Consider the following 27,460-nt stretch of genomic DNA (forward strand, 5'->3'; position numbering starts at 1 on the left):
TTATGGCCTCTCTTCTTACTTTTGTATGATATTCTTTTATGAAGAGATGTTTTAAAATTTAATGTAGATATAGTTATCTTTTTTGTTGTTGTTGTTTATACCTTGGGTCTTACAAAATCCTTTCTCAGCTCTATTTTATAAACAGCCTCTCTTATTTTCTAAAATGTAAAAGTCTTCCTTCCTATTTATAAGCTTTAATCCGGTTAGAATTTTTTTATGAATTATGTCGGGACCTAATTTCATGTAAGTACTCAATTGTCCTAACAGCACTTGTTGAAGAGTCTGTTTTCCCCCAGTGATGTGCTCTGCCCCGTCTGTCATACAAAAACATAAAAAAATCAGAAATGTTGGGTGTGCTGGACCAATTGCATACCGCATTAAATATACAATTAAGTCCCCATATATACTTCTTTATCTTTAGGAATGAATTGGTTACTCTCGGTTCTTTGCTTTGATTCCAATTTATGTGAATCTATAGCTTATTTGAGAGCTCATTCCTATCTATTAACAAGGTATAACTCTCCATCTATTTATTCCACAGCATCTTTCTACAAAATTTAATAATTTTTTTTTTCTTTCTTTTTTTTTTTGAGAAAGAGTCTCGCTCTGTCACCCAGGCTGGACTGCAGTGGCGCAATCTCTGCTCACTGCAAGCTCCGCCTCCCGGGTTCACGCCATTCTCCTGCCTCAGCCTCCCAAGTAGCTGGGACTACAGGAGCCCGCCACCACGCCCGGCTATTTTTTTTGTATATTTAGTAGAGACGGGGTTTCATCTTGTTAGCCAGGACGGTCTCGATCTCCTGACCTCGTGATCCACCCGCCTAGGCCTCCCAATGTGCTGGGATTATAGGCGTGAGCTACCGCACCCGGCTAATTTTAGAATTTTTTTAAAAAGGTCATTCATATCTTTGGTTGGATCTTTTTATTAGATTTTTTATTTATTCCTAATGTGTAGAAATGTAGCTTTTACATATTGATCTTATATCTACCAACATTGTCAAGCCTTTTTTTCTTCTAATAATTTGAATGCAAATTCTTTTGGATTTTCTATGTAAATAATTGTATCATCTGTGATTTATAAAGGCTTTTTTTTCCCTTTTCAATCCTTATATCTTACTTAACGGAAATGTTTTTAACGTATTTTTATTATTATTATTATACAGTTTTGATCCCTTTGTGAGGCAAAGAAATTTCCCTTCTATTCCTAGTTTGCTAGAAGATTTTACCACAAGTGAGTATTGTAATTTAGCAAATGCTTTTTCTGTACTAATTGAGATGATCATATGGAGTTTCTTTTATAATTTATGAGGTGAACTATCTCAGTAGGTTTTTTGTTTTGTCTGCAATAAGCCAAGCTTGCAATTCTGGAACAAATCCTATCTCATCAGGATATGTTATGCTTTTTCATATTTATTCTGTCAAAATCTTGTGATTGTTTTGAATCTATGTTTATGAGTGATAGTGAGTCTATTTTTTCTTCTATATGGTCTTTGTCTAATTTTAATTCAAAGTCATATTTACCTGCTTAATCATTTTGGATAATACTTCCTTCTTTTTAATCAGAAAAACTTTCTAGACATTTGAAATAATCTGTTCCTTGAAAGTTTAATAGAATTTGGCTCTAATATGTATAGGCCTGGTCTTCGTTTAATGGAAAGACAGTAAGACATTGATGTTGATAGTGTTTGTATCATTTTGCATGCCCACCAACAATGTGTAAAGTACCCATTTCCCCACAGCCTTGCCAACAGAGTATATTGTCAATATTTTAGGAGGGTTTTTTTTGCCAAATAATTGATAAGAAATGGCATTTTGGTTTAATTCTTTTTGAAGTCTGCTTGGTTGTCTTTCATTGTCTCCTATTTTTTCCTCATTATTTCAAATCCAGTTTTTATTTCATCAAATGTTTTATACATCATGATTTTAAATTCAGTATCTAATCATTTTAGCATATGAAATCATCTGGCTCTAAGTCTTTTTGTTGTGTTTGTGATGTTGAATCACAACCACTTGTTTCCTTGTGTGTATGGTAAGTTCCAGTTATTGTTTTATGCCTGGGATACACCAGTGAACACAACAATCCGATGGCCCCACCCTTGTAGAATGTGGAACATACATCACCACAGGGAGAGGTGAAGAGTAAACAGTCAACAAATCATACAAGGAAATTATGTTTTAAAAGTATGTTAGAAGTTGAGGAGTGCTATAGAAAAAGGAAGGGGAGCCTAGAAAGGGGACTGCAGGAGCCAGGGTGAGAGGACAGGCAGCAGCTTTAACTAGGATGCCAAGGTAACTTCACTGAGACCGTGGAATTCAAGAAAGTAAATGAAGGAGGACAAACCATATGGATATTTTGGAGAATAGTGTAGACAGAGCAGCCAGTGCTCTCAGCAAGAAAGCTCGTGTGGCTAGAGAGAAATGAAGAAGGAGAGCAGCAGGAGAGCCAGAGGGCTAAGAAGGAGTCTGGATCATGCAGCACCTGGTAAGCTGCTGGAAGGACTTCGGCTTTTACTCCAAGTGATTTCGGGGGTGGTGAAAGCCATTGGAGGGGTATGCAGAGTCAGAATCCGACTTCTATCACTCTTGTATTGAGAACAGACTGTAGGTAAGTAGTTGTGGAAGTAAGGAAACCATCTAGGAGACTACTGCAAGCATCTGGATGAGCACTGAGAGAGGCTGGAAGCAGGATAATGATGATGAGGGTGGTGAGAAGCTGTTGGATTGGATGTATTAGGAAGGAAGAGTCAAGAGGATTTGTTGATGGCTAGCTGTGTGGGTGTGAGAGAGGGATTGCGCCGTTATGGAAACAGGAAAATGTGCAGATAGAGCACTTGGGTAAAGGGGATCAAAGGTTAGGTTTTAGACATGTTAAGGCTGAAACGTCTATTACATATCTTGGATAAGTAGAGATGTGTTGGGTAGGCAACTGGGTACACAAGTCTGGAGTTTGGAGGAAGGGGTCTGGGCTGGAAATAGAAACTTGGGAGTCATGAACATACAGATAGTATCTAATTTCATAAGAATGAATGAGGTCATCATGGTATTAAGTGAACATCAGTTCAGAAAGTGGTCCAAAGTAGATCCCTGAGGCACTTCACTGTTGAAAGGGCAGGCAGATGCAAGGAATTCAGCAAAGAGGGATGAAAAGGGGTTATCACTGAGGTATATGAAAACCCAGGAGAGTACAGTGTCCCAGAAGCTAAGTAAAGAAACAGTTTCAAAGAAGAGGGAGTGATTCACCATGACAAAGAATGGCGATCCATCAAAAGATGAAGATTGAGAAATAATCGTTGGATTTTGCAATGTGAACATTTTTAGTGACCATGAAAAGAACATTCTTTTTGATGGGTAGATTCTAAAACCTTGTAACAGCGGGTTTAAGAAAAAAATAAAGAAATTAGAGACAGCAAGGAGAGGCACCTTTTGATGTTTTACTCTGAAGGAGGACAGAGAAACAGGGCAGTAGCAAGCGGGAAATGTGCTATCAACAGAATTTATGTTGATTTATGTTTTATGCTGATGGAAGTGTTCTAGTTGAGATGGAACATTCCGCAATTCAGTAGAGAGGAGAGAGTATTATTAGAACAAAGTCCCCAGGAGGTGGAGAAGATAAATCATAAAGCAAAGCAAGCACAGAAGTGCAGATGTCTGGAGGTCAACAGAGGTGAAGGGGGGAGCCTGAGGAACTTCCCAGGTTTCTCTTGCTGCTTCTTTTAAGTAAAGAAAGCACTGATAACCCCTTTGGACTTGGATATGCCCATCCTACTAAAAGTTTCACCCAATCAGCCTCACTATTACATCATGAGGAAACAATGCTCCTCTCTTTGATCTGTGAGGAGTCTAAGCAGAGATTTGCGGCTCACTAAGGCCTGCCAATAGTCATTGGTGAGCCAGATTGCCACATCCTCACATCCTCAGCAGAAGCCTATGCGATATCCGTTTATGCTCTCCCATCATCTTCCCCTCAGTCCCAGATAGGTGCTTTCTAAGTTTTAAGAGCGGTTCCATAGAGAAGAAATGACAACCATACAGTGTGTTTCCAAGACCTGACCAAAATCTAAATTCCAATTGTGTTTCACAACTAAGTTATACAAGCTTGGATAATGTCTTCAACTCACAATGGCCCATTTTCCACATGACTCCTACGCACATATTGTTACAAGACAGTATGTGTACTTTGTATCACACAATGCAAAGATCCTGCGTTTCAATTATTTTCTCTGTTCCATACTGTCCCTATTCTGAATGCCAGAGTGCAATAAATGAGCATATATTATGGATAAATAGACACATCCAGGCAGCGTTCTCTGCAAATTTGCTTCTGTTCAATTATCTTAAATATGTATACATTTATAAAATCCACTCATCAATGTAAACTACTAGATTATTAGATGTCTTTCAAAGATACATGCTATAAGATTTCTAACAGATTGACTTCTCAAACATGATCTTTTGTCTGTCAAGTATTTATTAAAGGAAGATCTTCTCTAGACTTTCTAGGTCAGCAAGCACTTGAATATTTTGTTGTATTTTTACCAGTTTACAGATTTCTATCTGCTGTGTGTATATAAAGGGAGTGAGTGAGAGAGAGAGAAGGTAGTTATGCACTTGGGCTTCAATTAAACTGTAAGACCTATGGTCTTTAGTTTTGATTTTGTACACATTGCAAACCTCACAATTATATATGTTCCAAAGCTTTGGTGCTCGTTCCATAATATATCATGCACACCAAATACATTAAACACATATTGCAACACAGTTGCAAGGTTTTCATCACAGAAATAGGTAAGGACATTTCATTTTTTAAAAGTGCCTTTTGCTATAGGGTTTTTAAAAAATCATTTCATAGTGAAAAATTAACTACTGGTTTCTTTGATGTGTTAGTTTGACTGAAAGAATGTATTACTAGAGAATGCTTATGATTTTTATAACCGTATTTCATTTAAAATCTTTCTGAAAAAAAAAATGTTCATTTGTTTTTTTGTAGGTCTGGGCAAGGGATGATAAAAAGCCTTAGAGTCCAGGCAATCATGCTGAGAACAAAGGGCAGGTGTCATTTTTTATTGTGATTGGCCAGAGCTGAAAACAGGACTTTCTCCCTCTATCAGAAGCTATTGTGGAATTTACAGTAATCCCCCTGGCTGACTGCCCATCACACTGCCGAACAGCACAACAACAAAAACATAATATCTGGGGAGAAGGCCAAAACATATATTAAAAATTCTCATTGTTTTTATTCTTCAACATTGAAAGATGATTTTTTTAAGAGAAAAGAAAAAACTCACCCAGCTGTTACCGCTATTCATATTCCAACAGCCTCCAGATTGCTCGAGGCCACCTGGTTGACTTTTGCCTTGGAGTCGGTCCAGAAAAGCATTATTTACCCTTTAAAACAATGAAAAATGTGTGTGAGTAGAAAACTTGCTGCAGGGCTGAGAGATTTCTGAGAACCTAATGTGTTGTATGAACCGACCGTGGGGATAGCTTCCTGGCTTCAGCTTAGAAGAAATCCACAGAAACTTCTCTTCACACTAACCATATGAAATGCTGTTAACCCCTCTTTACTGGAGCTGGTGTCAATCTTGGCTCAAGCCAAAGGGGGTATGAATTCTTAACCTGAGAGTTTCAGGCACTCATCTCCTGCCAGTTCAGCAAGACCCGAGTTCAAGAAAGAAACTACAGTCCTCAGAATCATGCCAGGTATGAACCTCAGAGGCTAGAGAAAGACAGAAGCCTCAGCATGAACCAAAACATGAAGAACCAAACATAGCTCTATGGCATTATTGTTGCAAGATAGATGTCCTTCCCATATTCCCTGCACTCCACTGCCAATCTTGCTAAAGTAAACCTCATACATGAAAAGCAGAAATGGAAGATGAGCTTATATTAGTCTATTTCTGGAGCTTGCTACCTGGTTGTTCACTTTATAATTAATCACTATAAATATCTGTTTTATGGACCTGTGTTTCATATTACAATTTTTAAATTTAAAATAAGAAATCACAGGTAATGTCGTGCTCTGAGTTGCCCACATATGGCTGAGTAGAGTCAGGGACTTGGAAGCTGAAGAAATGGCACTGCAATAGGTACCCTATGATATCAACAGATTATTTAGGAAGTGCAGAAATAAGAGTATAAGCTTCTTCGAAGCAGAAACACAATGCCTGGTGCATAGCAGCAAATATACACTTATGTAAGGAAGGGAGGCAGGAACCAGTCACATGAGCCTTTTGTTCAGTCATGAAGATTAGCAGAATGTGGTCATGGTGAGTGGCTACAGGCCAGTGACTGTGGGAGATTTAGGAACTTTGAGGCAAATAAAGCCTGGGTAGCAAAGTCAAAGGCTGGAGGGGGTTTCTGGCTGTCTGTGCTTGCTCAGTGCTAGCTAAGATGCCAGCCGTGTGTGGGCTCAGTTGCTGTCTCTCAACAACTTTAGGTCCCATCGGGCTGTGGTTCCACCTCAGCTATTATAAAGCTTCTTTCCCATCTTACCATAAAATCTACCCAAGTGCCATATTCTAGTCAGCTTGCTTCACTGCCAAGCTCCATGTTTAAGTCAGCTTCTCTGAATCTCTCAGCATGCAGATAGAATAGTATCCTACTTCACTGGAGACTCAACTATCAAGAAAAGGAAAGTGACCCTGCTCCCCAGGATACCAACACAACCACTGGTATCCTGGACTGTTCCTATCCAGTCTTTTTGTCATTAACAAAGATGGGCTTTCACTCAGCATCCTCCACCCCACACCCAAACCACTAGAAGGCTTGTTTGCTCTACCTCCTGAACACAACCTAAATTCACTCATTTCTTTCCATGGATACCATTCTGGTTCAAATTACTATGTCTTCACCTTGCTAGTGCTTTCACTCCCACCTTCTGTAATCTAGTCCCCATACAACAACCTTACTATATTATGAAAGAAATCATGTCTTCCTTTTGCTTAAAATTCTCCCATGACTTCCCATTGGTCTTAGAATAAAACTGGCTTATAAAATGTTGTGTTATCTTGCTCCTGCCTACCTTTCCTCCCTCACTGAGTATTATTCTCTTCTTCACTCACTATAATCCCATCACATGGGGTGAGGTGTGGTGGCTCATGCCTGTAATCCCAGTGCTTTGGGAGGCCGAGGCGGGTGCATCACTTGAGGTCAGGAGACCAGCCTGGCCAACCTGGCAAAACCCCATCTCTACTAAAAACACAAAAATTAGCCCGGCATGGTGGTGGGCACCTATAGTCCCAGCTACTCAGAAGGCTGAGGCAGGAGAATCGCTTGAACCTGGGAGGTGGAGTTTGCAGTGAGTGGAGATGATGTCACTGCACTCCAGCCTGGGCGACAGAGCAAAACTCTGTCTCAAAAAAAAAAAAAATATCCTATCACTTGGGACTCAAACAGTCCAAGCTCATTTGTACTTTAGAGCCTCTGCACTTGCTCTTCCCCTGTTTGTAGGTCATCTAAGTCCACGCATCTGCCCCCAGTCTCTATGTGGCTGGTTCTTCCTTGTCCTTTGATGTCACCTCTGCAGTAAGGCCTTCCTAAGTAACCTATCATCTCCAATTTCTTCCTTAACATCACCTTGTGATATGGTCCTCACAGTACACATCACCATCTGAAATAACAGTGCCTTTGATTGTTGACTTCCATTTCTCTCCTCCAGATTATAATTTCCACATGGTGAGGGACCTCTTCTGCCATGTTTTGCCCTATTCCCGGAGCCTAGAACACAGCCTTTATGGAGTGTAGCCTGATAATGTAGTTACTGAATGAAACAAATCTTCCTGGCACACGTTCTTCACCCCTGAAAACAACATGGATGATGAGTGCAGACTGCAAAACAGCTCACTGGCAATTGCTCTCAATTCACTCAAACCCTGTGAAGACTGATGCCTTGTCATGAAGGCATAAGGTAATGTGATTCACTTTTGAGCATCAGTTACTAAGAGGCCATCAGAGTGGTTGAGCACTCTTTGATACTATAGGAGTGTCCTCAACTTGCCTATGTTCACAGCAGTGTGAGTCAACCAGAGATAATGGGTGGGAAAGAGTTTGTTTCTCTCAATTCCTATCAAGAATCTAAATGGGAGGGAAAAGAACCAATTTCTATTTTTTGTTTAATAGTTTTAGAAAGTACATACATGCTACTGCAGTCAAAGTTGTGCTCTGGGTTTTCTTCTGCGGGTTAATTTGGATAAAAACTATTATTCAGGGATGGTTCAAGTTTGAATAAATCAATTCAGTTCATCCCAGTTTTCACCTCATGGCCCAAATCCTTTCAAGTCCTTGACCCCAATGCTGTGTCGTTTCTCTCTGGAATTTCTACTTGTCTTCTCCTACTCAAATAGTTACAACGGGTCAGGTGCAGGTGCACTCAAGCTCATTACAGGTTCATTGAAAAGCTGTCAGGAATCTCAATGCTTTCTATTATAACACTCAGAGTTGAATTTTCTGCAATGTGAACTTTTAAACTGTAGAAAGCATGTTGTCCTTTTGATGCCAATAAAATTGTGCCTTTGGAGAAAACCTAATTTACATCCCCTACACACACACTATATAGCTTGTGTTGTTGCCTTGAGTAAGAATGGACATGGCTATTTTATCAAGAGTTCATTGAGTATGTATTCTCACATGATAACATGGGAAAGCTCATGGCACACTTTAAAGGCAATACAAAAGTAAGCTCTTTTCAAAAATTGATGAAGAGCATAAAATATATATTTAATGACTTGATCAGGTACTTCAAAACTAATTACTGAGTTTATTATCTAGAAAAATCTCTTCTTGGATTAAATTTGGAGCTATACATTTATTGAATCTATTTAAGTAGAATCAAAAGAAAGAGAAAATAATGTATAGAAATTAAACAGCCCCACCAATATTTAGGTATTCAGTAGTATGGAAATAACCTTAAAGAATGAAAGCCAAGATTCCTATAACAAAAAAGTTATCTTTTTCACCTCTAATCAAATAGCTTGGGTGTTTATTAGGTGCCCATCAAAGATAAATATTTCAGCAATGGAGCCTATTAATGTGACACATCACTATGTTTAAGATGCTTAAAGTCTTACAATTCAATTAATCCTCAGAAATCCAGAGAAATAACTGGCTACTACTAGCAATCAGTTTATAAATACAATATCAAGTGTTTTTTAAACAGGAAGTATTTTAAAGAGAAAATAGGGCAGGTGCGGTGGCTCACTCCTGTAATCCCAGTACTTTGGGAGGCTGAGGCAGGCGGATCACCTGAGGTCAGGAGTTCAAGACCAGCCTGGCCAACACAGCAAAACCCCGTCTCCACTAAAAATACAAAAATTAGCTGGGCATGGTGGCACGTGCCTGTAATCCCAACTACTCAGGAGGCTGAGGCAGGAGAGTCACTTGAACCCGGGAGGCAGAGTTTGCAGTGAGCCGAGATCCTGCCACTGCACTCTCGCCTGGGCAACAGAGTGAGACTGTGTCTCAAAAAAAAAAAAAAGAGAGAAAATAATAAACAGCAATAAAATGGCTAAAGTATGGCCTACTTTATAATAAATAAGTAGTTAGCATGCTTCCCCACCACCATCTTACCCAACAATATAGCCTAACCGACATATCAGAGTTTTGATATTTCCTTAAATAAGAGAAAAAACATATAATTCACATTTGTAGTTTTAAAACTATTTTGACTGGACTCTGGGGACAACATAGTTCAGTCAAATAAAAGTGAGCTCCCCGCCCACAGTTAGAGGCACCATCAGAATAGGGAGCTTCCACTGAATGCTTTTTAAAGTCTCTCATTTAGAAAATGAAACCACCATAACTTAAAAATACAGTTTAGTGACAGTGGGAAGGTTAAATATGTTAAAAAAAGCCATTCACTATCAAAAGAATTTGTTCCTTTAAATTGTGAAAACCCTTACATTCTTCTCCAAGATACTCAAGTACACCCCTAATGAACTCAACCCGTGTCCCCCTAGAAATCTTAGCATAATAATGGCAGACAATATGGTGCTTATTAGCACTGTCCCAACAGTAACATGATATTTTACTAGGTATTCTTAAGTCTGATATTAGGATTAAGATGGAGAGTGCTTAGACTATTTGAAAATTACTTAATGGTTCTAAGATTTTTTTTCTCTAATGTATTTGTCAATATTAAATAATGTTAGTGAGTTTTTGTCTGAGCTTTTGTACTCAAGTATGGGTATCTGACCATCTATATTGATGTAATTATTATAACAAAGTCTATAAATGGTAGACCATCGTCTCAAATTAGGATGTTTTGTCCTATGGTAGGCAAATTAAATATACCTTAATTGAACACACAACTTAAGAACATGATTCAGTTTTCTAATGTGAGTTTATAATGCCACCTATCCAAGAAAATTGGATCTTTGGGTGCATGCACATATGTATACACATGTGTGTACTTATATATGTAGCAGTTGGCATACCTCATACATATATCACGTCCCAATAACAGATTTAAAGGTAATACGCATTCCAAAACCATATTAATAATGTTATTGTAATGTTTTCCTAAAACACTGTACAAACTTTGTAGGTAATTGATTTAACCAAGGATGCTTATTTTATTAGCCAGTTTTACCTCCTGTGTTCAGTCTGGTGGATTTTGGCTCTTTCTTGCTCTTGCTGCTGCTGCTTAAGTTCCAGTAATTCACTCTAGGAACAATAAAAGTTTTAAAATATGGTTTTCAATTAACACAGTTGTACAGAAGACACCCAAATCAATTACATATTTAACCTCAACTGGTACAATATTTCATTTTTGAAACTTTTACTTAAGTACTATTTGGATGTGAAATTATTTTCTTATATACGTAAGTAGCAAATAACTGTGGCTTAGTCAAACAGAATAGCTCTGTGAGTGTAAAATTGTTAGATTAAAAGCCAATGTGCATGGTCAAGATACTAGACCAATAGGCACAACACAAACAGAGAAAAATACAACGTAAGTCAAACTCATCTATGTCTTACAGAGAACAACAAATCAAATTAGTTCCTTCAGGAATATCACACAATACTATTTCTTGGTATTTCTCTAGCATTTCTTTCCTAATAAATTCATAGCAACTTACAAATAAGTATTGGACTCAATCTTATAGTGTAATTCTGTTAAAAAAACATTCTCCATCCTGGAGAATAAGCACTCACCTATTATTGATCAGTTACTTCTAATACCAGCAGAACTTTCAGATCTCTGGAGGAGATACTTTGCTTCATATAAATCACATTATTATAACTAAATCTTTAGCTTCCAACAGTCTGTTTATCTTCTTGGAACAGGTAACTTAACTTCCAGACATAGTTACTATGTTTACAGTATTATACCAAATAACCAATCCCAGGATTTCTCTAATTTCCAACTGTCTACCCTAAGGCAGAATAAATTTTAATCCCATTTCAAAGCAAAAAAAATGCAAAGAGAAGAAAATTATTAGGCCCAAGTCATATACCAGTGCCTGAGTCAGAGAGATTTTCTGGTAGAGAAAATACTGTCATGTCTTAACACATACCAACAAAAGGTTGCTATTGTTGTTTTAACTCCCAAACTTCCTTGATGAAAAGTATACAAAAAAACTCAAAGTTCAGGCTGACATTTTATTAACTTTGTTCAAAGACTCTCTAATATTCCACAGTTCCCCAAAATAAAAAGACTTATTTCTTATACTGTGATATTCCAAATACATTGCTCATCAATCCCTAAAGCACATTACTTAACCCTAATTTCTATATAACACTAATAAGGGGAAATCATTGAATAATACTTGAGTTTTTGAAATCAATGAATAATATTTGTCCACTCAATAAGCATTTGTTATGCACCTAGCTGCCAAGCTTTATGCTCAAGTCTCACTCTTGCACAACAGGATCATTTTTTAGTCTACCAAATATTAGTACTCTTTATTAGTACTACCAAGTATACCAGTGTGAAAGAAGCTCCTGTCCTCTCCCTTGTCTCCACAATCATTTTCAACTCCTGCATGTGGTTTCATAAGTAATTATCTTCTTCTTAATAGTATGCATGTTTATTCATTTCTTAATTTTTAAAAAACTGTATTATCTTTTGACTACTTACAATTGAAAAAAGATTGATGTCTCTATTACTACCTCCACCCCAGTCCCAACTTCCTCTCATAGTACACCCCCATCATCATTCTCTTACAACGTTTCTTTTTTTAACATTCAGTGTGGTGGGAGAGGGGTTTAGAAATCCTATAGCTCCTCATTCAAGTTTCTAATTCATCCTCCTGTTTTCAACTCTAGGCTTCAAAGGTACGAGTTGCCTCCAATTCCTGAACTTAACCAACTTCTCTGTCTTACTGCTTCTTTCAAATGAGTTCTGGCTTTTCCTGCTCCACTAAATCAGTTACCACTGACCATCTAGTTCCAGATTTAAAATTCTGGCTTATATCTTTGCTGCAGTCTACTAGTCTGTTCTTTTGCTCTTGTTGGCTTATGGCTTCTTTAAAAAATTCCTGTATTTTTAGTGGTATAGGGGGAGAGAGTGATAAAACATAAGCAAATGAAATGCTTTTGATGTGCAATGTTTAACCAGAAAACCTTAATATTTTCAAATACAAGTTTTACCAGAATTGTATTATTTGATACTAACAACAATTGCAAAGGTAGGCAGGCAAACAAAGTATTATGTGATAAATGAATGAGCAATATCATCCTCACCTTACAGATAAGGAAACGGGATCAGAGACACAGTTTTAGTAACTTGTCAAGAGCTAAATAGCTTATTAGTAGCAAAATAAAGACCAGGGCTTACATTTTCTTATATCTAATAATCTTCTGCAGGATGCATTCAAAATAAATGCTTGGAATTAAGGATATCCTCATGGTGGCTCATCATACTCAAGTATAAACAGTCATGTCCAGAACTATAGGACCCATTCACATTCAAAAGTTTTAGCAGAATATATGTAACCTAAGCACAAATTTAAATCCTTCTTGCCAAAGGATGCTGATTATTTTCACTTTCATTAACCCTATTTCTCCAAGGAGCAACTTCTGGTATCTGGCCCATTGTGAGTTTAATACAATGAATTCTGAACAAACTAACTCTCATTAGTTCTGGAGTATGACACAAAGACAAAAAAAGTATAAAATACATACATATATATATGCATACTATGACATGTTACTTTAAAATAATGTTTAAGATAATTTTTTCAGACTTGGCAAAATGATCATGCAACTTGTCTGAGGAAAAAAATACAATCACAGCCATAAAAAAATACTAAAAAAGAAAAGAAAAAATGAGAAAGAACCAGCTTCATCAAACATTGAAAGATATCATATGAGAACACATGGATGGGGACAACACACACTGGGGCCTATTGGAGTGGAGGATGCAGGAGGAGGGAGAGCTAATGGATACCGGGCTTAATACCTAGGTACTGGGTTGATCTGTGTAGCAAACCACCGTGGCACATGTTTACCTAAGCAACAAACCTGCACATCCTGTACATGAATCCCTGAGCTTAAAAGTTGAAGAAAATAAAACTATAGTAATTAAAACAATTCGAGTCTAGGAAGAGACATGATACATATGGAAATGTAGTTTATCATAAAGTTGTTGTGCTAAACCAATGCAGGAGACAGAGTTTCATGAATGATGATGGACTAGCCAACTACTGTAAGAAAGATCAAAACTAGACCCTTAACTTTGATTAAATAAATTTTATAGAAGTCTAAGATTTGAGCCTAGAAGATGGGAATAGAAGTTTTCAAAGGTGGCACAGGTGAATTTATTTATAAATTTGGAGTGAGTAAGTTCCAGAAGTTATAAAAAGAAAAAGATTAATGAATTTAGCTGCATGAAAATTCAAACTTTTCATTTGGAAAAAATACCATAAAATTAAAAAATGAACTGTTAATGAATGTTTAGGATATGCATAGGCTAATTCAATTTTCATTTATTCATTCATTAAACATCTGAGTGTCTATTATGAGCCAGGCTTGCATCTACATGATAGGCTATAGTAGTGAGCAAGATAGATGAGATCTTTGCTCCTTTAGAGTTTATATTCTAGAGAAAGGAAACCCATAAACAAGTGAGAAAAATATCCAACCATAATCCCAGGCAGAGGATTAAAACACACTGATGTGAGATTCAGTGGCTCAGTGACTATTTTAGGCTGAGACTCAGGAAATGTCCCAGAAAGTGGGTAAGGACTTCACATAAACCAATAAGGAAAAAACAACCAAAAAGAAAAAGGGCCAAGGGATAGGAACAGGCAGTTCACAGATAAACTACAGGTTGCCTGTCAGTTCAAAATGGTCATTATCTTCACTCAAAATCAAAGAAATATTAAAACAATGAGATAAAGTGTTTCTATTGTATTGATGAAAATCAGAAAAGTTTGACAGAAAACACTCTGGTATGGCATCTAAATTAGAGAAACCTAATTTAGTTTTTGGAAGTCAATTCAGCAATAAGCATCAAAATGTAAGACGTATACATCCCTTGCAGCAGTGTTCAAAGATGTATGTATATGAATATTCACAGTTATATTATTGAAACTGTAAAAGTTCAGGGAAAAATGTTAATGCCCACCAACAAAATACTTGCACAATAAGTGAGACCATCAGCGCAATGGAATACAATGAAACAGTTACAAAGAATAAGATGGATGTTTTGTAAGGTAGAGCAGGGGCCTATGGAGAGATCTCTAAGATACATTAAGTGATAAAAGATAGGTTCAGAGCCATTTTCTTGGGACACTTCTATATAAATAGAAAATATATGCATACATTCATTTTGACTTTTATATGCTGGTGTGTATCCAAAACATTTAATGGAAAACTACACAAGAAAATGTTAACTGTAATTAACACTGGGTAGCGGCGCTTGAAGTGTGAATGGGCAAGAAAAGGATGCGTATATATATTATTTCCTCATACCATCAGTAGGAATTTATTATCAGTGTGAGAGGCCATTTCTGTTTCCTTATGCTTTCCTTTATTTAAAAATCCCAATAAATACGTAATTTTTAACACAGAGAGATATAAAAAAGCGAAACACTACACATGAAGGTAAGAACTGTTAGGGAGGAAGAAAAGATGGGAAGAGAGCAACATACATCATCCTATTACGGAGGCAAGGAAAGGGGAGAAGAGACAAAGACCAGGAGGGAAACGGGGACAGGAGCTGATGAGGCATCACCAAGCAAGAACAGTGCTCCAGATGGCCAAAGGGAAGGTGCTGGCATCGCTGCACTCAGGATTATTATCCTATAACTAGCAAAGCGTATTTACTAAGGAGAGGCTGGTTTTTCTTCCGTACTAAGAAGGATAATTTCAGCTAATTAATTTGTTCTGCTGAACTGACAGCCACCGAGGATGTGTCTGCATGCCTTATAAGCATATTCTTGGTTCATTTACTAAGATCCCACACAGAAGTTCAATATCTAGAGTTAAGCAAATAAAAAATAAGTTGTTCTTGTTTCAAGGACCGACCTCGGGACGTGAAAAGCATCAAAGTGCTCTAAGCAGGAGGACAATGACATGCAACATCTGAGGCATTGTTAAGGCCTGGCCTACTCAATGCATATTGTCACACGCCAACCATTTTCCAGATACCTAGGTTCATGCTAAAGGTACAGATATCAGCCCAGCTCCACTCTGAAGTAAATCACAGTATAATGAAGCAGACACACCCAGAAACAACTCTGATACAGGGCAAAAAGAAATGCGTTGCTAAACACAAAATTAAGCTACATGACATGGGAATACAAGGAAGGAATGCAAACAAGAGAAGGGTGTTCAACACTTTGTGTTTGTGCATGTCTTATCACTGTGCTATGCAAATCCCTACATTCATACAGAGCTGCATACAAACGAGGGTATGTTGGTGATATGATAAACAAAATACCATCCTAGAGATTGAAAGTATGGAACTTCCTATAAACATTGGCCAAGTGGTATGTGATAAATGAGGACAACACTGCAAATAGCGCCACTGCCTGTGGCCACCTGATGCAGTGCTCACCCAGGAGGGCTGCTCTGCTGGGGAGCTGCAGGATGGCACCAATACCTCTGCTTTGAGCCCAAGTCAATAATAAGAAGAGGGGTTGCCATTTCCAGCAAGAGGTTGCAAACATCATTTCTCTGGGCTCCAACTGTCTGATGGTGCCCTGTTCTACAGAAGGGTCAACTATACAACAGACAGGTGTGTGTAAGGCTGGATGCTTAAGAAACATGACGAGGTTAGAGGGAAAACATGCTCCAAAGCAAAGTTTCAGTGTGGTAATTGAAGATGAACATGGGGTCATTTTAAAACCATGTCTGAATCCCAGCAGAGCATGTTCCGACATGGTTCAGCTTGACTGCTTTATGTAAACATGAAAATGCCATCGCCTGGCAAGACAAACTTCTCCCAGGAGAGCCTGTTCTCTCAACACAACAAGAGGAAAAGGATAGTGGAAGCAGGAGAGTGGGATCATGAAGTCGTGAAGTTCAAGAATGCCTTCCTTTGAAGGTTTCATACAGGAGAGCTTTCAAGGGGCAGGAGGAGAGTTTAAAGAAGTCCTGGTTCTCAGGCATCCACAGTAATACCTTTGCCTTAAAGGAGAAAGGTGACCTTGGCTATCAAGAATGGGGAGAAAAGGCAGAAGCTACCACCCAAAATTTTCAGAGCACCAACCAAATCAAAGGAAATAAATACTAATGGGTGAAGTAGAGTTTAAAAATAACACAGGTAATGTACACTCTTCCCCTTACTATTGTTAGTTTTTAATTTTTAATTTTTTAATTGACAGTTTGTACATATTTATAGGATACAATTTGATATTTTGATACATATGTATGTTGCAAAACGATCAAATCAGGGCACTTAGTGTGTCCATGATCTCATGCATTTATCATTTATTTGTAGTGAGAATATTCCAAAGCCTCTTATCTAGCTATTTTGTAAGGTACACTATCTTACTGTCAACCACAGTCACTCCACTGTATAACAGAACATCAAAACATATGCCTCTTACCTAATTGTAACTTTGTATTTGCTGTTGCTAGTTCTATCTTTTAACAGAGAGAGAAATAAACTTCCAGCTACAACAATCATGGAATCACAGCTCTATGTCTCCCACCTAAAAATATTTGCTACACAAAATGCAAGGAGGAGGTAGGTTTCAAAACTTATCTGTACTCTATTTTATGATCTTTGTTTTCATTTTCATATATGTGAGCATATTTCTATCATGTTATTAAAATGTGGTAGTAATTGCTGCATGGTATTTATTCCAAACTCCAAAACCTTCAAAAATCCTCTATCACTGAACAAACTGTCTCAAATTTCCCATTAATCTTGAGTTAAAAATAAACAACCTTGTACATATATCTTGTCTGCATCTTTCATTATTTCCTCAGAATAAATGTATACCTTTAGATCTAATATTTTTACTTTTAGGAAACTCTTCAGAATTTGATGTTGCCGAAGTGCCTCTCAGTTTATCCTCTCACCAGTAATAGTACTTCAGTGTTTGTGGCATATATTGACATCTACTAGTGGAAGTTCTCCTTACCCCAACAAATACACAAATTATTATTCATATTTTTCTAAAGTTTAAATTTCATTATTTTTCTCTCAGTTGAAATTTAGAAACAGTATTTTCAAATTACCTCAAATTCCATTGAAATTTATTACTAGAATTTCATTAAACTTACAAGTAAACTTGGATAGAACTATAGTTACTGAAATATTGAGTTTTAGCATTTGGGAACATTAGCCATCTCTGCTTTATTCAAATTGACTTTTATGTATAATAACCAAAACAGTGTGGTACTGGCATACAAACAAACATATAGACCAATGGAACAGAATAGAGAGTCCAAAAATACATCCACACATGTAGAACCAACTGATTTTTGGCAAAAGGGCCAAGAACATAGGGCAAAGGACAGTCTCCTCAATAAACAGTAGTGGGAAAACTGAATATCCACACGCAGAAGGATGAAATTAAACCCTTTTCTCTCATCACATACAAAAAACAACTCAATTTGACAGTTTTCACAAAAGGCGTTAAAAAATAATCAACTCAAAATGGATTAAAGATTTTAAATGTAAAACCTGAAACTAGGAAAGTACTAGAAGAGAATATGGGGGAAGCTGGGCACGGTGGTTCATGCCTGTAATCCCCACACTTTGGGAGGCCGAGGCAGGCAGATCGCTGGAGGCTAGGAGTTCGAGACCAGCCTGGCCAATAAGGCAAAGCCTTGTCTCTACTGAAAATACAAAAATTAGCCAGGCACGGTGGCACACACCTGTAATCCCAGATACTTGGGAGGCTGAGTCATGAGAATTGTTTGAATCCCAAAGGCAGAGGTTGCAGTGAGCCGAGATGGTGCCACTGCACTCCAGCCTGGGTGACAGAGACTCTGTTTTGAAAAAAAAAAGAAAGAAAGAAAAGGAAAAGAAAATATGTGGAAAAGCTCCATGACATTGGTCTGGGCAAGGATTTTTTGGATAAGACTTTTAAAGGACAGGCAAAAAAAGCAAAAAGAGACAAATGAGATTACATCAAACTAAAAAGTTTCTACACATCAAAGGAAACAATCAACAGACTAAAGAGACAATCTACAGAATGGGAGAAAATATTTGTAAACTATACATCTAATAGGGGGTCAGTATCCGAAATACATAACATACTCAAACAACTCAATAGCAAGAGAACAAATAACCTAATTTTTTAAATTAGCAGAAAGGGCCAGGCGCAGTGGCTCACGCCTATAATCCCAGCACTTTGGGAGGCCTAGGCAGGTGTATCACCTGAGGTCAGGAGTTCAAGATCAGCCTGGTCAACACGGTGAAACCCTGTCTCTACTAAAAATACAAAACAAAACAAAAAATAGCTGGGTGTGGTGGTGGATGCCTGTAATCCCAGCTACTCAGGAGGCTGAGGCAGGAGAATCTCTTGAAAACAAGAGGCAGAGTTTGCAGTGTGCCAAGATCATGCCATTGCACTCCAGCCTGGGCAACAAGAGCAAAACTCCATCTCAAAAATAATAATAATAACAATAAAAAAAATAGGCAAAACGCCTGTGTTGCTATTTCTCGAAAGAAAACATGCAAATGGCCAACAGGTATATGAAAAAATGCTCAACATGACTAATCATCAGGAAAATGCAAACTAAAACCACGATGAGCTATTATCTCATCCCCATTACAAGGCTATCATCAAAAAGGACAAAAGATAACAAGCGATGGCAAGAATATGGAGAAAAGGGAACCCTTACATGCTGCTTGTGGGGGTGTAAATTAGTACAGCCATTATGAAAAGAGGTATAAGGTTTCTCAAAAAATTAAAAATAGAAGTACCATATGATCCAGCAATCCCACTACTGGGTGTCTATCCAAAGGAAATAAAACAAGTATGTCAAAGAGATATCTGCACCCCCATGTTTATTGCAGTACTGTTCACAATAGCCAAGATATGGAATCAACCCAAGTGTCCATCAATGGATGAATGGGTAAAGAAAATGTGGGATATACACACAATGGAATATTATTCCACCATAAAAAGAAGGAAATCTTGTCATTTGCAACAATATGGATGAACCCGGAGGACATTATGTTAAATGAAATAAGCCAGGCACAGAAAGACAAATACCACATGATTTCATTTATATATGGACTTTAAAAACCTGATCTCATAGAAATAGAGTAGAATCATGGTTACCAGAGGCTGGGGTGGTTAGGAGGAAATGGTGAGGTACAGGGAGATATTGGTCAAAGGATATGTAATTACAATTAGATACAGGGAATAAATTCAAGAGATCTATTGTACAGCAAGGTTAATCACAATAGTTGTAATTAATGACAATAAATAATGATCATTCATTATATTCTTGAAAATGCAAAGAATGTTAAGTGCTCTTACCACAAAAATGGTAACTGTGAGGTAATGCATTTGTTAATTAGCTAAACTTAGCCATTTCACAATGTTTATATGCTTCAAAATATCATGTTGAATGTTATAAATACAAATAATGTTTTCTGTCAATTAAAATTGGACTTTTGTGGATTCCAGGAAAGTTTTTAATTTTTTTAGCTGTTGAACAACTATTTATATAGCTGCTTTTTGATTAGATCTTTTTGTCCCATAATGTATTTTCTAATTAAGTTTTGCTTGTATTTGAGAAAGTTGTTGATTCTTGTATATATTTTGTAACCAACACTTTTGTTTTTTTTTTGAGACAGAGTTTTGCTCTTGTTGCCCAGGGAAGGGTGCAATGGTGCAGTCTTGGCTTACTGCAACCTCCAGCTCCTGGGTTCAAGCGATTTGCATGCCTCAGCCTCTCGAGTAACTAGAATTACAGGCACCCGCCACCATACCTGGCTAATTTTTAGTAAAGATGGGGTTTCACCATGTTGGCCAGGCTGGTCTCGAACTCCTGACCTCAGGTGATCCTCCTGCCTCGGCCTCCCAAAGCTCTGGGATTACAGAAGTGAGCCACCATGCCTGGTCCAACTCTCTTATTAAACTCTATTTGTTCTCATTATTTTTCAGTTGATTCTCTCAGTTTGCACAGGCAAATTGCTCCCATCCATAAATAACAACCTACTTCCAATAATTAGAAAAGCTCTTTTATTTTTAGTTTTATCAAGTTGGTTAAAAAATATCCAAACCTTGTTCCATTCAGTAAAAACAGGGAATTTTTTTTTAGTTAAAAAAATAAGTTTTCTATCAAATAACTTTGAGTGGCACGAGGTTGGAATTCCCAGAATAATACTGGGTAACAACCAGTTTGGTAGGGGTTGCAAACATCCTTATGTTGTTCATAGTTTTAGCATTTCACCACTGAATATAATGTTGGTTATTGGTTTAGAAGACTATACATAAGTTAAGAAAACATTATTTTTAGTTCACTGAAATGTTTCTTAATTGATAGTAAAGATTAAAATTTATCAATGTCTTTTTGTGTAACTAAAGAGATAGCCAAATATTCTTGTCATGTGACCTATCCTACTGCAGTGATGAGATATAAAAAGTTTTAATATATAGCTACTTATCTTTGCATTCCTGGAATAAACTCTACTTTGCCTTGGTAAATTGCTATTAAGAGAAAAATTTCATTAGCTAGAATTTTCCTTCAGATGTTAATCTCTGTCTTTATAAGATTGGTCTATCTGTGAGACAGAGAGGGAGGGGGAGATAGTGTGTGTGTGTGTGTGTGTGTGTGTGTGTGCGTGCGCACATGCGTGAGTGTGCACATGCTTCCTTTATCAGATTGTGACATCATGGGGATAGTGAAATAAACTTCTAAAATGTTTCGTCTTTTTTCTTACTCTGAAATAATTTGTAAAGCATAGGGGGAAAATAATCTGTTCCTTGAAAATTTGAAGGAACTTGCTTCTAAAATTATCCAAGTTCAGCCTCCTGGGGGAAGTAATTCTCAGAAAACTTCAGAAATCACTTGCATTTTCATTGGTCTTTATGAATTTTAATTATGTGAGTCATTAGAGTTATATATTTTCCTAGAAAATCATTCACTTAATCCAAATTTTTAATTTATTAGCATAGCATTGTTTATAGTAACATAATTTTAATCTCTTCCAATCTATGGTTCTAGTCCCTCATTTCTAATGCCGTGTATTTGCATTTTTACTAATCTCTTCTTGATTAGACTTACCAAAGAAGTGTTCATTTGTTGACCTTATCAAAGAACAAGCTGTTGGATTTTTATAACAGCTGTTTCTTAGAGTTTTATTATTAATTTCTGTTCTTATCTTATAATTACTTTCTTCAGGATCATTTATTGTTTTTGTTCTAAATTCTTAGATCAGATGCTTAATTCATTTATTTTCTTTTTTTAGTATTGAATGGATTAAAATGTTGTAATTTTCTTTGAGTACAGCTTTACATGAATTCCCTATAAAAGGCTCTCACTATAATTTTGTATGTGTTCTACAATAATAATTTTCTCTGTCACCCAATAGTTTATTTTCTGACTTTCAGTATTTTACTGATTCTTGTATATATTTTGACTATAAAATCAATGACTTTCTAAATGACTATAAAACCAATAACCATGCACAATCAATAAATGCAATCAGTTTATCAGATATTTTAAGAAATTTCTGAAGGAGAGAAAGGAGACAGGTTACATTACCAGGGAAAACCAATGTGCAGGATAAATTGGAGCTAAGTCCACCTGCTTCTGAAGGAGCTCCAGGAGGGAATACTGGGACAGTCATTTAGATGATCAGTTAGAAAACTGCACCGAGAGCAGCTTGGTGGTGGGTTCTTTTCCCTCCCACACTTGCACTACATAGTAGGCAGCACTATCATGGCCCATAAGGTAAGAAGTGAATGAGAGAGGCATGGCTGGGCTCAGGGAAACAAGGCAACATCCCAAGTACCTACTGACTATAAGAGAACACGAGTCTACTCCACACAGAAGACAAGCTCCTACATACCTCATTCAGCAGCGTATCCAAATACATATAAGGAGATAAGAATAATCAAACATTTGAGAAAGAATTCCATGGGAGATAAAGATTAAAATGGAAAGAAAAAAACAGTTAATATGGTAAATAGAAAACTTATGTTTGTATAGTTACAAATATACAAATATTAAATAAGATGAGATGAGAAAGAATATTGCACTTACAAAGCAGAACACTGCTACTTACCAAATCAGCAATCTTGGTAAATAAACATACTCAATATGTGCCAAATAAGCAGAATGAAAAGTCAAGAAAAAATTTAGTGAGCAGGATGATCTAGCTAAAGCTTTCGTCCAGAATCCAATTTAAAAAAAAGGCCAAAGGTATAAGAAGTATAAGAAAACAATGAAGGTATATACAGAACAGATCTGAAATGTCCAAAGTCCATTTGATAGATGTCCCAGAAATGAAGAGCAAAGACAATAAGGGTAAAGAGACATAAAAGAAAATTAGGAAGAAAAAAGGAAAACTGAAGAGAGACATGTATTTTCAGATTAAAAGAGACAACCAAAGGCTATGCAAGATTAGAAACAAAAATAGAAACACTGTGACATTTCTTACAGTACAGGAAGGGGGAGTGAAGAGAAGAAAAAAAAACAGTAAATAAATAAAACAGAGAAAATTCAGTGTCAGTAAAAAAAAAAGAAAACTAACAAAAAGTAAATCATGCAGTAAGAATACAAATACATGCAAATATGCTACTAATCATAATAAATGAGAACACATCAAATCTACCCATTAAGAGATTCTGAAACTAGGTAAAAGGAAAACCAGACATTTCTTTCCACTCAAAATCTACTTTAAACCGTGACACAGAGATGTTAAAATTAAGTGATTAAAGAAATGTCATGTAAATACTAACCAAAAAAAACTGGTAGAGGAATTATTAGAATCAGACAAGATAGTCAAAAAAGAAATCAAGCTGACAAATCATTAAATACAAAAAGTAGTATACTTCATATTGATAAAATCTATCCTAAAAGGTAGGCTCCCCTTAGTCTCATTGGTCAAAACCATATCACATGTCCACAGAGAAACCAATCACAGTCAAGGAGAATGGAATTCTCATGAAGAGTTAGACCACTTTGGGAATAAATCCCTGGAGCTGGGGTAGCACCTGCCTTTTCTGAAACACAGTTCACGCAAAGTAGGATGGATACTTGAAGAAAAATTAGAGCTGTAGAGAAGCTGGCAATCAACAATATTTGACATATCACTCTGAAATTATCATAACGCCTAATTTATTTCCTTGCAGCATTAGTATTATGGTTTGGCTCTGTGTCCCCAGCCAAATCTCATGTTGAATTGTAATCCCCAATCTTGGGGAAGGGACCTAGCGCAAGGTGATTAGATCACGGAGGCGGATTTCCTCCCTGCTGTTCTCATGACAGTGAGTTCTCAGGAAATCTGGTTGTTTAAAAGTATATAGCCTTTACTCTCTCTCCTCTTGGCCATGTGAAGATGTGCTTGCTTCCCCTTCGGCTTCTACCAGATTCTAAGTTTCCTGAGGCCTCCCCAGCCATGTTTTCTGTATAGCCTGCAGAACTGTGAGCCAACTAAACCTCTTTTCTTTATAAATTACCCAGTCTCAGATAGTTATTTATAGTAATGAGATAACTGACTAATATAATTAGTTACTACAAATTACTACAAGGTGATGAATCACTATAAAATTTAAAAGTATAATGTTGTATTTCTATGTCTCCTTTTAATTGTTTACTCCTCCCTTAAAATGTAAACTTCTGGAGAGCTGGAACCTTGTCTATCCTGATCTTAATTATAGCTTCAGCAACTTGCACAAGGCTCAGTATATAATAGGAACTCAATACATGTTTGCCAATAGAATGAATGAATGAGTGCTGGGAGAGATTACTCTGAGACAGATCAACCAGAGTAATACAGTTTAAAAAAAAAATAAAAGCCAGAGAAGGAAAGCTTTAAAGTGGTGTTAGCGTTACAGAGTTCAGGGAGAAGATAGGAATTACGAAAAGACCACTAAACTGTATGTTCAGAAGGGATTTTACATTTAGGAAGCAATTTCAGTAACAGCATTTGTGAATATAAACCAGATCATAAGGAATTAATGATGAAGTGGGTAATAAAGACGTGGTTACAGTAAAATTACCTTTGTCTTTTTTTAAATTTGCTAGAAGCAGAAAAGGTAATATCTCTGAGGATAGCAAAATCAAGGAAGGGGTTAGCTGGTTTATTTTAGAATGGTAAGATGAGATGAGAAGTTCACGTGTGCTCTATCATCTTCTTCAGGACCCACTGTCACCAACTGTGACATATTTCTGACAAAAAAAGGAAGCATCCAATGGAGAAGAATGTATTGAAGATACAGAAAAAAGAGGAATTACAAATAAGTTTCTAGAAGAAGGAAGTGAATCACAGGTAAAATATTTAGAGTTTAAACTTGAGGAGGCTCCTTTTGTCCCCAGAGCCAAGAGTAATTAAAAATGTGAGTCAGAGTGACACATAGAACAAAACTTATGTGCTGTTACCTAAACTTAACCTAGATTATTTACCTAAGAATTATTCCACAGTAGGTATCCAATAAATATTTGTTGAATGAATGGAATAAACACACATAAATGGATGCAATGATTAAAATGTATTGTGTTTTGTATCTTTTTACAGTAAACATGATCCTCCTGTTTTCTTAAGGTAAATCATTCAAGTGATAAGGAATGAAAGATTCTACAAATAAAGAAATGCCTTCGGCCAGGTGCAGTGGCTCATGCCTGTAATCCCAGCACTTTGGGAGGCCAAGGCAGGTGGATCATTTGAGGTCAGGAATTCGAGACCAGTCTGGCCAACATGGTGAAACCCCGTCTCTACTAAAAATACAAAAATTAGCTGGGTGATAGTGGCATGCGCCTGTAATCCCAGCTACTTGGGGGCTGAGGCAGGAGAATCGCTTGAGCGTGGGAGGCAGAGGTTGCAGTGAGCCAAGATCACGCCACTGCACTCCAATATGGGTGACAGAGTGAGACCTGGTCTCAAAAAAAGAGAAATGCCTTCAATGAATGTTTCCCAACAACAACACGTCAGGCAAAAAAAAGAGAGAAGCAAAAGTAAGGTAGAATAGATGGATAAATATCCTTGTGTAGTCCACTGTTACTGAAATCCCTAAGGATGGAATTATTTGTATATTAAAGCTATTAATTTTACTGAAAACTACAGTAAGTAAAAGGAAATAATTTATGTAAAAGGATACATAATAAAAATATGTTCAATCAGTAACCAGAAAATATGTATATATCAATATTTATCTAAGTCTAGAATAAAAACAAGATTAAGAAATAAAAAGTTTAATTTTCACTATTTAAAATAACTGCTCAACCTGAAAATTAAATCCCAGATCTAGTATTCTAATTTGTTAAGCATTCTGTTTGTCAAAAGTTCTACTTTTAATAGTTTTTATGTTCCAAATATATGTATATCAAACTTTTAAAAACACTATTTAAAATCCACTAGAAGTTATTTAAAAATAAATCATATCTATAACTGACTTTGCAACATTCACCTTAGTATGCTAAGTACCTCACAATTTTATGTTAATTTAAAAGCTCACAGAAGCAGATGAACACTTTTATGTCATTTAGCAGACATCATTAAAAGTACAACATGACTATGTACCAGATTTAGCTTCTACTTGTTAACTACTAGAATCTTACCATAACATTGCCTATTTGATTGTAGATTTCAAGATTAGGATCTTGCCAAGACAAAAAGACATTTATTTAAAAAAAAAAACACTAAGGGATAAAAATGTTTCATGGTTCGTCTTTGCTTACACAGGAGCTAAATAAGTAAATTTACAGCTCGCATGATTTCTTTCAATGATTTAATGACAACCTATGGTGCCCAAAACAGCCTAGGACACATTTATACCACATGCTGGGCAAAACTATGAATGAGAAAGGGGTTCCACACTGTTGGGAAGAAGATAGTACTCAAAAGGGTCAAATTATAGCAACACCAATGAATACAAATAGTTCATTTTTCAATGGAATTTTTACACACAATTGTTGTAATAAATTACCTTGTTGGGGAAAGATAAAGAAAACATAAATTAAACCAAATCAAGGAAATCAAAACGGGAGTTAGAATTCTAGTTAATTATAGAACTGAAGATACAGATTTGGGAAATGTTCTATAAGAAATAGTGACAGGATTTGTCGACCACCAGTATGACAAGAGAAAAAGTTGGAAAATAAGAATGATGGGAAAGATAAATCATTTAGTTAGCTGGAGCCCCACCCCACTCCCTTTTTTTCTCGTTTAAAGGATCTGAAATAAAGCAGCACTTTGGAGCTAACCATGGGTCTTTCTCATCATTCTCATTTCATGCTGAGGAGCTTCTGGCCTATTAAAAGCAGGTATGACCATCAAGTATGCCACTGACTATTTTCAGTTACCATACCAGAAATTTCACATTGTAATGAAGATTATTCTTTAAGCACTTTTCTTAGAAGACTCTGCATTCATTTCACTGATTTCCATTGCTCAAAACATATGGAATGCCTCACATATTTTTATACCCATGTAGCGTAACTTGGTTTTACTGTATGTGTATAACTATTTTTAGTGAATATTTATGCCAGTTTCATAACTTTGCATGCCTACTTTCTTATGCATTATCATATTCTCTGGATACCATCTCTAATTTCATATATCTTCGGTTTAAAAATAGCAATGACGGTGGTGGTGTTTTGTTTTGCAGATGAGAAGTTCACCAGCGCTCTATCATCTTCTTGGTGACCTACTGGCACCAACTACTGCAGATCCACTGTGCCTCCATGAGGCTAGGTACCATGAAAGTTTTGACCAGAAGGAGCCACCACCATACTCTTAAAACACATCCAGAAACTCACTTTTTATTTTCAATGCTTGTATTCTTGTTTTCAGGATTTTCATGTGTCTAAATATTTCTGTTCAGAAATTCTTCAAAATTATCTAGTACCTCAAATAAACAGTTAGCAATAACTAGTAGGG

General features: G+C 36.7%; 1 protein-coding gene and 1 long non-coding RNA gene across 8 annotated transcripts in view; one reads left to right on the top strand and one right to left on the bottom strand.

Annotated features, from left to right (window-relative positions):
• The window catches only part of EPSTI1 (epithelial stromal interaction 1), a 105,143-nt gene that overhangs the window by 1,736 nt on the left and 75,947 nt on the right, over positions 1 to 27,460 (bottom strand). For 6 of the 7 annotated variants that reach the window (XM_009248619.4, XM_024230768.3, XM_063714800.1 and 3 more), the window contains 2 exons: positions 10,586 to 10,659; positions 5,286 to 5,385 (listed from right to left, as the gene is read on the bottom strand). In XM_009248619.4, coding sequence (XP_009246894.4) covers positions 5,286 to 5,385; positions 10,586 to 10,659 — 174 coding nt within the window. Of the gene's footprint in view, positions 1 to 5,285; positions 5,386 to 7,667; positions 7,799 to 10,585; positions 10,660 to 27,460 lie in introns of those variants that run through there. The other variant, XM_063714799.1, reaches the window with a different exon arrangement.
• Positions 597 to 27,459, top strand: LOC129049510 (uncharacterized). Its single transcript, XR_010136678.1, has 6 exons — positions 597 to 2,482; positions 4,988 to 5,700; positions 7,658 to 7,906; positions 24,725 to 24,853; positions 26,753 to 26,844; positions 27,189 to 27,459. It is a non-coding gene; the product is annotated as an uncharacterized LOC129049510 (long non-coding RNA).

Source organism: Pongo abelii, chromosome 14, assembly GCF_028885655.2.
Source record: "Pongo abelii isolate AG06213 chromosome 14, NHGRI_mPonAbe1-v2.0_pri, whole genome shotgun sequence".
NCBI classification, from domain to species: Eukaryota; Metazoa; Chordata; class Mammalia; order Primates; family Hominidae; genus Pongo; species Pongo abelii.